We start from the raw sequence: 13,373 nt of genomic DNA on the forward strand, positions 1-13,373 counted from the left end.
CTTTAGCTAGACTCACTAAGAAAAGAAGAGAGGACTCAAATAAAATCAGAAATGAAAGAGAAGACATTACAGATGATACCACAGAAACATAAAGGATCATAAGAGACTACTACAAATAAAGTATATACCAACAAATTGGGCAACCTAGAAGAAATGGATAAATTCCTAGAAACAAACAACCTTCCAGGAGTGAATCAGGAAGAAACAGAAAATCTGAACAGACTGATTATTAGTAAGTAGATTGAATCAGTAGTTTAAAACTTCCCCCAAATAAAAGTCCAGATGGCGTCACTGGCAAATTCTACTAAACATTTGAAAAGAGTTAACACCAATCCTTCTCAAACTCTTCCAAGAAATAGAAGAGGAGGGAACACTTCCAAGCTCACAACTCAGTTTATGGTCAGCATTATCCTGATACCAAAACCAGACAAAGACACTACAAAAAATGAGAATTACAGACTAGTATCCCTGAGGAACATAGATGCAAAAATCCTTAAAATATTAGCAAACTGAGTTCAACAATACATTGAAAGGATTATACACCATGATCAATTGGGATTTATTCCAGGGATGCAAAGATGGTTCGATATTCACAAATCAATCAGTGAGATATTCCAGATTAACAAAATGAAGGATAAAAATCATGTGATCATCACAAAAGATGCAGAAAAAGCACTTGACAAAATTTAACAGACATTTTTGATAAAAAATTCTCAACAAAGTCAGTATAGAGGGAATGTGCCTCAACATAGTAAAGGCTATCTATGAGAGCCCACAGCTAATATGCTCAGTGGTGAAAAGCTGAAAACTTTTCCTCTAAAATCATGTTCAAACAAGGATGGCTACTCTTATCACTTCTGTTCAACATAGTATTAGAAGTCCTAGCCAGAGCAATCCAGCAAGGAAAAGAAATTAAGGCATCTGAATTGGAAAGGAAGAAGTAAAACTGTCATTTGCAGATGACATGATATTATATACAGAAAGCCCTGAAGACGCCTCTCCAAACCAGAACTAATAAATTCAGTGAAGTTGCAGGCTGCAAAATCAATACACAGAAATCTGTTGTGTTTCTATACACCGATAATGAATTATCAGAAAGAGAAATAAAGAAAATAACCCCATTTATAATTGCACCAAAAATAATAAAATACTTGTGAATAAATTTAACCAAGGAGGTGAAAAACCTGTATGCTGAAAATTGTAGACATTGATGAAAAATGGTGAAGAAGACTCAGATGAATAGAAGGATAGTCCATGCTCATGGACTGGAAGAACCCATATTGTTAAAATGTCCATACTACCCAAAGCAATCTACATAGTTAGTGCAATCCCTTTCAAAATTCCAATAGTATTTTTCACAGAAATAGGACCAAAAAAATCCTAAAACTTGTATGGAACCACAAAAACCCCCAAGCAATCTTGAGAAAGAAGAACAAAGCTGAAGGCATTGTGCTCCATGATTTCAAACTATATTTTAAAGCTATAGTAATCAAAACAGTATGGTATTGGCATAAAAACAGACACATAGATCAGTGAAATAGAATGGCAAGCCCAGAAATAAACTCATGTGTATATGGTCAATTAACTTATGACAAAGGAGCCAGTATACAGTGGGGAAAGGACAGTCTCTTTAGTAAATGGTGTTTGGAAAACTGAACAGCCACAGGCAAAAGAATGAAACTGGACCACTATCTTACATCATACCTAAGAATTAACTCAAAATGTATTAAAGACTTGAATGTATTGGGTTGGCCAAAAAGTTTGTTTGGGTTTTTCCAAAACATCTTATGGGAAAACCTGAGCGAACTTTTTGGCCAACCCATAAGACCTGAACCATAAAACTCCTAGAGGAAACATAAGTGGTAAGCACCTTGACATTGGTCTTGGCAGTGATTTTTTGGATATGACACCAAAAGCAAAAGCAACAAAAGCAAAAATCAACAAGTGGGACTATACCAAACTAAGAAGTTTCTGCACAGCAAAGGAAACCATCTAAAAATGAAAATACAGGGGACTTTCCTGGTGGCACAGTGGTTAGGAGTCCACCTACCAATGGACTCGAGCCCTGGTTTGGAAAGATCCCACATGCCATGGAGCAACTAAGCCCGTGTGCCACAGCTACTGAGCCTGCATTCTAGAGCCCACGAGCCACAACTGCTGAAGCCCCCATGCCTAGAGCCCATGCTCCACAACAGGAGAAGCCACCACAGTGAGAAGCCCGCGCACCGCAACGAAGAGTAGCCCCCCACTCGCCGCAACTAGAGAAAAGCCCGCATGCAGCAATGAAGACCCACTGCAGCCAAAAATAAATAATATAAATAAATTAATTAATTTTTAAAAAAGGCCCCCAGGGACTTACCTGGTTAAAAGAAAAAAAAAAAGAAAATACAGCCTGATTGGGAGATAATATGCAAATCATACATATGATAAAGTGTTAATATCCAAAATATATAAAGAACTGATACAACTCAATAGGAAAAAACCAATCTATATAAAAAATGGGCAAAGACCTGAATAGGTATTTTTTCAAATAAGATATACAGATGGCCAGCAGACACATGGAAAGATCAACATCACTAATCATGAAGGAAATGCAAATCAAAACCACAATGAGAAGGACTTCCCTGGCCGTCCAGTGGTTAGGACTCTGTGCTTCCACTGCAGGGGGCATGGGTTCAATCCCTGGTCAGGGAACTGAGATCCCACATGCTGTGCAGTGCGGCCAAGAAATAAAAAAATAAAAAAAAACACAGTGAGATATCACCTTACACCTGTTAGAATGGCTATTATCAAACAGACAAGAAATAACAAATGTTAGGATATGAAGAAGGAAACCTTTGTACACTACTGGTGAGAATGTAAATTGGTGCAGTCACTATGAAAAACAGTATGAGGGTTCCTCAAAAAATTAAAAATAGAACTTCTATATGATCCAACAATTTCACTTCTGGGTATTTACCCAAAGAAAATGAAAACAGTTGGAAAGATTTCTGCACCTCCATGTTCTTTGTGGCATTATTTACAGTAGCCAAGGTATGGAAGCCACCTAAGTGTCCATCGACAGATGAATGGATAAAGAAGATGTGGCACCTATATACAATGGAATATTACTCAGCCATAAAAAGAATGAAATAATGTCATTTGCAACAACATGGATGGATCTTGAGGGCATCTTGCCAAGTGAAAGTCAGATGGAGAAAAACAAATAACGTATGATCTCACTTATATGTGGAATCTAAAAACAAAAGCAACCACCAAGCTCATAGATACAGAGAACAGATTGGTGGCTGCCAGAGATGGGGGTGGGGGTTGAGCAGAATCGGTGAAGAGAGTCAAAATGCACAAACTTCCAGTTACAAAGTAAGTAAGTCATGGGGATCTAATTGGCAACTAGAGTTCATAATACTGTATTGCACATATGCGAGTTGCCAAGAGACTAAATCCTAAAAGCTCTCATCACACACAAAACTATTTTGTAACTGTGTGTGGTAATGGATGTTAATTAGACTTAATTGTGGTGATCATGTCACAGTATATACAAATATCAAGTCACTATGTTTTCTTGAAAGAAAACAAGAATGGAGCAAAAGCATGCTGGGAATAAATAAGGTCAAACTTGCTTTGAGCTTCATGCAGTGTTTGTTATGCTCCTTTTGGTAGACTCAGTCTTTTGTGTGATTCATTGATGAATCTGATAGGCTTTCGGGGGCCAAATACAGGAAAATCCCACTACTTCATTCCCTGTAGGCCCACATGCCTGGGCCTAAAATGCCGGTCATTGTGAGCCTAAGGACTGAAAACATGTGCAAACTTTTTCCTTTCTAACTAAACTCTATTTTTTAAAATGATACAATTACTGAGAGCCTATTCAGTGTATTTACTTTTAAATTGCTTAGCCAGTGAGGTGGGTAGAGGCTAGACGTCTGGAAGAGTCTGAGGAGGAGAGATGGGTTTTGTAAAAGTAGGTTCACTTCATGACAGTTTAAAATGTTTCATTGAGTAAATATGTATGTACACACACAGAGAGAAAAATACATTTAAGTATGTAATAGCTTGGTGAATTTTCATAAACAATATATCAGTGTAATCGAGACCCAGAACCAAAAACAGAACCTAACTAGCATCCCAGATGCTCCCCTTGTGCCTCTTCCAGTTACTACCTCCCACTCAGGGTACTGTTCTGACATCTGATGCCATAGAAGTGTTTTGCCTGATCTTGTACTCTATACTAATTAAATCATTCAGTGTGTAGATGTTTGTATCTGTTCATAGGTTTAAAATTTGTGGTATTTATGCACATACATGTAGTTAAGAGTTTCTTAATTTTCAATACTATACAAAATTCCATGGTATAAATACACCACAATTTATCCATTCTACTATTTATAGGCATTTGGATGGTTTGTAGTTTGGGGCTTTTATGAATAGTGCTACTTTCTAAATATTCTATTAATTTTGATACACATATGCATGAATTTCCTAGGACATTTCACGGTTTTTTATCCATAGTCAGTGAATTCTTAAGTATTCTTCAGCACTGCAGTCAATATATTTACTAGGTGTACTTTACTCAAATGAGAGCTATAGTTGTAGATATTACCAAATCCTTCCCTTCTTAGTGTTCTCACTGGGCTTTGCCTGTACCTAAGATTCTTAACATGTATTCTGGTTAAGTATGCATATTCATGTCTTTTGTTAGTTTGAGTGCTTTTCAGCTTTATTTCACTTACTTGTGTGTCCCAGCACCTGGCTCGGTACCTAAAATACAGTAAGCCAGTTGAGTGAACGGTGATAGCCATCACCATTGCCAGTGATTAACACAGCAAGTCCCCTGAGTTATGTGAACCATTTAGCTAGGGTAAAATCCTTGCTTCAGTCTGACATCTCAGAGTCAAAGGGTCAAAGGGTTAGGAATGGGAAGCGATCACTCTCTGAGAAGCCCAGAACTGAGGGCTCAGAGCTGAACGCGCTGTGGGGTTAGAGGGAATTGCTGCGGCTTCACAAGCCTCTTGGAGATTTCATGTGTTAACAGTAATGATTCCAAGGGAGAGTCTGGGGGGCAGATATAAATAGCAGAACACAAACGAGGTAGTGTGCCACTGCCAAGCTATTGCTGGGGATGTTTATAAAAAGAAAAGCATTCCCTTCTCAGCGCTCAGTGTCAACAGCCTCCTATCCTGAAGACACGCTCACCACCACGGAGAGACTGGGGAAACGGTTTGAGACCTAGCATCGTTTAAACCTCCACAGGCAGAAAAGCCAGGTAAACATTTTGACTTATTTACACTCAGACTATGGAAGTGAAGAATTTTCAAGAAAATCCTGATTCAGAGCTTGCTTGGTATCTGTCAAGGATTATTTTCCAAATCTTTTTTTTAAAGGGAAGCTTCACACAAGAGTGGCATGTTTGTACTATCTTTTGATATCTTTAGTGAAAGAAACTGCTCCTGAATAAAGATGGGGATCTGGGGCCAAAGGGAAGACTATCTTCTTTCCCCTGTGCTGTTCTTCCCCATTTTCAGGTGCCATAACATGGTGATTGGTAGGATAAAAAAAGAGATTTCAGTTCAGTTCCAGCCATGTCAACTTTGTTGTAGGTATGTGGAAGGAACTATAAACCAGTCTTTAATTGAATCAGTTAATGGCTCTGGGACAGCTTCAGCCCTTGACGGCCTCTTACCCTCCTGTTTACCTGCTCCTGTCTCATGAACTTTGGGATGAATATTGGGCATTCAGCCAATAGAATTATATAATCTTACTAGAATTGCTTCCTACCCATTTCCTTCTCATTCCTGCCTTCAGAAAGTTATGCAAGACACTTGTTTTATCCTTGGCTTCTCTTAAATGTGACTATTTGGGAGAAGCAGACTGCCTCGGATAACCTTCTGGTGTTTACCACTACTGGCCTCCATCCTAGCCAAATGGGCATGACTTGGTTTGCAAGGAGGATCAAAGAATGGATGATATGCATGGATACTAACTCCTGGAGAATTCTTGGAGACTGGGATCTAGGGGACCAATTTGAAACGGTTGTTTTTTAGTTTGTGATTTCCTATGTATGCTGAGGGGAGATTTAGAGATAGGAATTAAAAATGACTACCAGTGACTATGGTGGGAGAGACAACATGTCTAAAAGAGAATGGAAATGGACAGATTTAATCTTGAGCAAACTGCTGAAGTTCTCTGAGCTTTGGTTTCCTCTTCTGTAGAATGAGGGTGTTAGACCACCAGACAAAGTCTAATGACCCTTCCAGCCATTGGAAATTTATTAATAATCACTTCCTAACCATTATGATACCCACTCTTAGCCAGAATGAAAAAATATATATAGTGTGTCATCCTGTTCTACTTCCCTAAACCTTTTCTTTAAGTCTACTAAATTGGAATTTTTTCTTTTTAATTTAGAAGAGAAAAATGAAGGCAGGACATTTTGAAATGGTCACCATGCTGCTGGCACCTATGATTCTAATGGACATCTTCCAGGTAATGTTAGGAATGGGAAGCATGTGGTCACTGGAATGGGAACTCTTGATATAAGGTTGCCTGAGGCATTTGTGTGGGTTGATGATAGAAATGAGAACAGAGAGAGTAGGTAAATTAGTTTTTTACAAGTAGATCTTATCTTTTACACACTGATATGTGTTAACTGTAGAAAATTGAAAAATTAAAATTAATCAAAAAGAGGAAAGTAAAAATCATCCACAATCTTCCACCCAGAGGGAAAGACTCAATCTGTTGGTGTGTATTCTTCTCAGCTTTCTTCTGTGTGTTTATGTTTGTAATTTACAAAAATGGATTCACACTATACATAGTATTTTTTTACCTTTTTAAGTTAATATTGTGCTACAGATGTCTGTCCATGGCATCAGATATTCTAAAAAATATGTATTTTTCTTCAGCTAAGATGACACTGCAATGTTTATCTACATGTTTTCCATTAAACTATATAGTGACTATTTTCCCACATTCAGTATTCTTTTGTTTTCTGATAGAGAGTTTATGATTTTATTTTTTACAATTGAATCTTTAAACATTCTGTATCATATATATTTTTTAAATTTTATTTATTTTTGGCTGCGTTGGGTCTTCGTTGCTGTGCGCGGGCTTTCTCTAGTTGTGGGGGCTACTCTTCGTTGCGGTGCATGGGCTTCTCAGCACGGTGGCTTCTGTTGTTGCGGAGCATAGGCTCTAGGCGCACAGGCTTCAGTAGTTGTGGCACATGGGCTCAGTAGTTGTGGCTCGCGGGCTCTAGAACGCTGGCTCAGTAGTTGTGGTGCACGGGTTTAGTTGCTCCGCGGCATGTGGGATCTTCCCGGACCAGGGCTCGAACCTGTGTCCCCTGCATTAGCAGGCAGGTTCTCAACCACTGCGCCACCAGGGAAGTCCCTATCATATTTTTATGTAAAATATGAGCCAGGTCCCTCACCTGATATTTCCCGCCACATTGTTAGCTCTCACATCACTACTGAATGAGTATTCGTCCACTGATTTGAAGTACGTTCTTTAAAATGTGTTAAATTCTTAAAATTTTACCCATTTTTAAATTTAATAGTCTGATATATTGTTTATAGAATCACTGTATATTCTGTTACCTGGTCTGCAGTGTGACTTTTTAAAAATTGAAGTATAATTCACATATAAAAATATACCATTTTACTTAAAAAAATGTTTTTTTAATTTATTTCAGCTGTGTTGGGTCTTCGTTGCTGCACGTGGGCTTTCTCTAGTTGCAGTGAGTGGGGGCTACTCTTTGTTGCGGTGCACAGGCTTCTCATTGTGGTGGCTTCTCGTTGCAGAGCACGGGCTCTAGGCACGTGAGCTTCGGTAGTTGTGGCACACAAGCTCAGTAGTTGGGATGCACGGGCTTAGTTGTTCCGAGGTATGTGGGATCTTCCCAGACCAGAGGTCGAATCTGTGTCTCGTGTCTCCTGCCTTGGCAGGCGAATTCTTAACCACTGCGCCGCCAGGGAAGCCCCTATTTTCCTTTTTCTTCCTTATCTTTATAGCCATCCTAATGGGTGTGAGGTGGTATCTCACTGTGGTTTTGATTTGCCTTTTTAATATTCTTCTGCAACATAAATTTGATATGTTTGTTTTATGAATGTTTCGTAATTTGTTTAACCAATTTCTTTTTTTAACCATTTAGGTCATTTTTACATTTTTGTAATAAACCTTTGGTAATTGAATTTCATCCATATAGGATTTTGTTTCAATGGATAACTCAGAGGAAGAAAATATAATCAGTGTGTTCACCTAGCCTTTGTACCTGTTCCTTGTCCATTCAGTTTCCCCTGAATTGTGGCGGCATTTGTGGGCTTTTTCAGTGCTCAAGGTACTCACTATACAGAACACACAATCAGCGGTGGCCTTTGGCCAGAAAGAATTGATGTCTAAAATTAGACATGCAGAGACTAGTTAGAGGCACGGGGGAAAGACAGGATCATATTGGATCAACCCTTGATATGGTGTGAGGAATGTGGGGTGGTGGTTTTAGGGTGTGATGTCTTATAAGATGTTGAAGTCTTGAACATAAATTAGGCATTGGCGCCCAAGATGCACTCTGGTACATTCTGTGCTGTGGACGAAAGTGCATTTCTTGGCTAGGAGATGGCAATGATTTCATCTCATGAAGCTCAAATTCCCACTTCAAGAAAGTGACCTACAGACCCAGGAGTTCAGGGTCTCAGTGACTTCCCCAGCAGAATATTCTGTGGCTGGTAATCAAGACCATTTCTGATGCCAACACAATTCCTACATTCGTAAAACGGTGTTGTGAATTGCCTGCCCAGCCTTTCATAAGGGTTGTTATGAGGACGAAATTAAACTCTTTTTTTAAAAAGTGCTACATAAATGTCAGTGATCTTCATCATCAGAAACACAACACTTTGGTTAAGAGAATAGACTCTGGAGCCAGATTGCCTGGGTTCAAATATCAATTCCAAACAAGTTAAACTCTCTGTGCCGTAGTTTCCTAACCCTTAAAAAAGGGACGAATAATAATACCTACCTACCTCACAGGGTTACCATGTAGATTAAATGAATTAATATGTATGAACACTTAGTGCTTCACATACAGAAAGCACTCTGGAGAAGTTTGTTAGGCCTTAAGGATGAAGTGGCCACAGGGGGTGACTGAGAAGGAGAAATCTAAGAAAATTTCACAAATGAATAGATGGTTTTATATACGGACTAGGTTGATGGTAGTTGTAGGCAGTAAGATTATAAGTTTGGTCTTGGTCTTAGATTGTTTTGTTTGAAGGGTCTTTGAGCAATTCAAGTGGGGTTATTAAGTAGGCAGTTGCTATACTGATCTTGCACTTACAGGACAGGTCAGAGGTATTTAGATGATAACTGAAACTATGGGTCTTATATAATTGCCTAAGGGTAGAACTGAGAGTTGGAAAATAAGTAGCCTTGAGAAACACCAGCGTTTAATGGCCAATGAAAATATGCTAGGTCTGCAAAGGAGTCTAAGAAGAAATGTTTCCTTAGTGAGAGCTATTTGGATGGAGGAATGGGGGTGGGAGACCGGATTGAAGAGGGTTGGGATATGAGTGGAAATGAAACGGAGATGGCAAAGATAGATGTCTTTTTGAAGAAGTTTGACCATGAGGGGAGAAGAGAGATAGTGAGAAGGAGATAGTGTGGGATATGGAATCAAGTTGTGTTCTGCTTGCTTAAGTTGGTTCCCTGCACCGCCTCTTCCTTTCCACACACACACTCACACGCTTTAAGAATCATTCACATGGAGCCTGCAACTTTAAGAGATCCTGGCTAAGTGTTTCTATAAAGTCTCCAACTGAGGTTGCAACTATATACTCTATAGTTGCATATAGTTGTATATAGTCTATAGCAACAACTATAGCAACTATATACTCTATACAAGTATAGAGTAGTGGAAAGAGACAATGATATGGAGGGCATTACCCTTTTACTTGTAGAAACCCTTAGATGGTGTCTCTGGGCGGATGTGCTCATCCTGTGTTTTGATCCATAGGCCTGAGCACAGGGTTCTTACTTAGTTCACTTGAACTAAATATTTTGCCAGTTGCTCTGCTAGGTGCTTGGAATTCAGAAGATAAATAGGATACATGTCGTGCCCTTGAGGAACTTACAGTATAATACAGTCTGCCCTCCGTATCCATACATGTGTGACCCCGCAGATAGAGAGGGCCCACTGTATTCATGTGGCATGCAGGATCTTAGTTCCCCGACCAGGGTTCAAACCAGCACCCCTGGTTTGTGCCACCGCGGAGCCTTAACCACTGGACCGCCGGGGAAGGCTGTACTATGCCAGTTTTATAAGGAACTTGAGCATTTGTGGATTTTGGTGTTTGCGGGGGCTCCTGGAACCAATCCCCCATGGATACTGAGGGAAGACTGTACATATATTCCTATTACGAAATGATAAGAATAACCACAGCTCGTTGAAGGCTTGATATGTGCCTTGGGGCTAAGGCATGGGGCTGAGGACTTTGCATATATTCATTCTATCATTTAATCCTCACCACAGTCCTGCAGTTAAGATATTATTTCCTCACGTTATCCCCATGTTTTAGATGAAAAAAATTGAAGCTCAGAAATGTCAAGTAACTTTCCCATAAGTAATTAGTACCTAGTTAGTAACAGAAATGGAATTTGAACCCAGATCTATCTGATTCAAAGCTAGTAGTGTTCGTTACACTACACTGCCCTGCTTCTTACGTTATGTGTGTCATTTAAAGATTCTTAGTCCTTTTCCAGTTACTTGTAATGGAAAGACAATTCAAACTAGCTCAGATAAATAGGGAATTTACTGATTCTTATGACTGAAGTAACATACCGTTTCCAGGTAAAGCTAGACTCAGGCCTTAAGTAATGTTATCAGGTCCTCATCTCTCTCTTCACCTCTCAGCTCTGCAAACCTTCCTTTGTTGGCTTTATTTGTAGACAGGATTCTCCATGGGACTCAATGGATAACTATTGGCTGCCACAAGCCAATATTATCCTTAGAGCTTATGGTTATAGGGAAAGAAAGCCTTTTGTTTTTCTGGGAGTGCTCTGGTTTTTCAGCCTGCATCGTTGCTTATCATAGGGGCTGAAGATGCAGAATCAGTCCTAGCTGAACCACACAGACAAGGGGGAGGGGGGGCATCCTCAAAGCAAAAGGGATAATGTTTGCCTTTATATATTTATCCGCCATGTAAAGTGTTTCACACAAGATATTTCAAATTCACTCAACAGTCTTGAGTGGTTGAGGAAATTAGCTAAGAATATTGTTCAAAGCCAGGACTGCCACCCATTTTCTTCAGTTTCACCCTCATTGTTCTTTCCTCTGTACCACAGGGTTCAAACGAATGAGTTGCAGGCATGGTCATTTACTCTTTCATACAAATATGTGAGAAAAGTTATCATTAGCAGCGGAAGATACTTCCTACGTAAAAACATATCCACAGTTGATTGTAAGCAAGGGAGAGAGTCTGGGCATGAGGGGGTGGATGCGATAAACTGAGAGAAATGATGTACACCAAGTATCTTTATTTCAAGGGGATTAATGTCCTTTTCCTTTGAAGGTACAAGCTGAAATGTTAGATATGGCAGACAATGCATTTGATGACGAATACCTGAAATGCACTGACAGGATGGAACTCAAATATGTTCCCCAGCTGCTCAAGGAGGAAAAAGCAAGCCTCCAGCTCTTGGAAGATGTGTGGGAAAATGCAGAAGCCAAGTGGGAAGCTCGGAAGACTCAGCTCTTTCTCCCTGTGGGTTTTAAGGATAACCATGGAATAGCCCTGATGGCATATGTTTCTGAAGCTCAAGAGCAAACTTCCTTTTACCATGTGTTCAATGAAGCTGGGAAAATGGCCGGCCAGTCTCGAAAAGATTATGTCTATGGCTTCCAGTTCAAAGCTTTTCATTTTTACCTGACGAAAGCTCTGCAGTTGCTGAGAAGACCTTGTGAGAACAGCTACCAAAACGTGGTGTATAGCGTAAGGCAGACTACTTTATCTACATTTGGAGGACTAAACCAAGTCTGATTTGGCCATTTCACCTTGGCATATTCAACCAAACCTCAAGTTGCTAATGACCAAGACGTTCTGTTAACCATCAACACGTGCTTTGGAATTGCCGTTGAAAAATTTTTTGATAAAGAAAGTGAAAGAATTATTTTAATACCCCTGAATGAGGTTTTTCATGTGACACAGGATGGGACTGGCAATAACCTTATCCTGCAAAGCACAAACAAGACCTGCAGCCATTATGAGTGTGCATTTCTAGGTGGTAAGTGTCTCTGTTCTGTCTGTGCATGTCTGGGAAAGAAGGAGTGAGACTCTTAGGCCCAGGGAGAGGTCAGGAAGAAAATTGGGAGGTTTTAAAAGGAGACAAAACATTGGTGGTCTCTCATCTAGCTCTTTTCATACTGTTAGTTTCTTTTTTCATAATTTAATTGTATCAAAATAATACATTTACGGTATTATTGAAAGTTAAAAAACCAAAATAGTAATATAAGGTAATGGTTCTCAACTAGCAGTTTTGCCCACTAGGGTCAGCTGACCGTAACTGGAAACATTTTTAATTGTCACGACTACCTTTAGTTGCTGCTAGCATCTAGTGGGTATAGGCCAAGGAACAAAACCTGCCTGGTGGCTCTCATTTAATTGGAAGTCTAGAGGTGGGCTGTCCAGAGTTGGTACAGGGGCTCAACTACATCATGAGTAACTCAGACTCTTTGTCGTCCACCAATTTGAGCATGTTGGTTTGTTGATTCATGTTTTCAGTGTGACTGTTGGCAGCTGTAGGCGTCAAACCACGTTCAAGACAAAAAGAGAGGATAGGAGGATGGCAGCCAAATCTGCCTGTTTAATCAGGAGGGTAAAAGCTTTCCGAGAAGTTCTGAGTAGACTTCTGATTGCATATCATCGACCAGAACAGCTACTTGATCGTCTGTAACTACAAGAAAATCTTGCAAAGAGGGTAATTAGCTTTTCCAGACCCTGTCATGTAGGGAGGCAGGGGAGAAGGGAATTAGAAGAATCTGATCACCACCACCCTCCTCAACATTTGTGCCTTTCCCCTTCCCATTGTCCCAGTGTAGTAAAGACTGGTACCGTTTTGTTTTGAAGTACTACTTTTACCTCAGAGTTATTAGTTGTATGATTTTCTGTTTCCTTAGCTTTTTATATCCCATCAGTAATTCACCCCTGAATCCTTAGAAATATAAATCTCCTCTTAATACATTTAGGTATATCAGATACTCTTTTTTTTTTTCTGGATATACTCCTGGATTCCATCATCTTGCTTTATGAAAATATCCTGAAATCTCTCCTCACTACTATTCTGAGACTTTCTTTTGCTTCTCCCCTATGAGGAATCCCCTATATCTTAGATTT

The 13,373-nt window shown here is 39.6% G+C and overlaps 1 protein-coding gene across 1 annotated transcript in view; it reads left to right on the forward strand.

The window, feature by feature from the left end:
* The window catches only part of ART3 (ADP-ribosyltransferase 3 (inactive)), an 84,088-nt gene that overhangs the window by 40,999 nt on the left and 29,716 nt on the right, over window positions 1-13,373 (forward strand). Inside the window, 3 exon segments of the mRNA XM_067736308.1 lie at window positions 5,153-5,263; window positions 6,406-6,483; window positions 11,553-12,264. Of these exon segments, the coding sequence (XP_067592409.1) occupies window positions 6,415-6,483; window positions 11,553-12,264 (781 nt within the window). The 5' untranslated portion in view covers window positions 5,153-5,263; window positions 6,406-6,414.

This window comes from Pseudorca crassidens, chromosome 4, assembly GCF_039906515.1.
Source record: "Pseudorca crassidens isolate mPseCra1 chromosome 4, mPseCra1.hap1, whole genome shotgun sequence".
NCBI classification, from domain to species: domain Eukaryota; kingdom Metazoa; phylum Chordata; class Mammalia; order Artiodactyla; family Delphinidae; genus Pseudorca; species Pseudorca crassidens.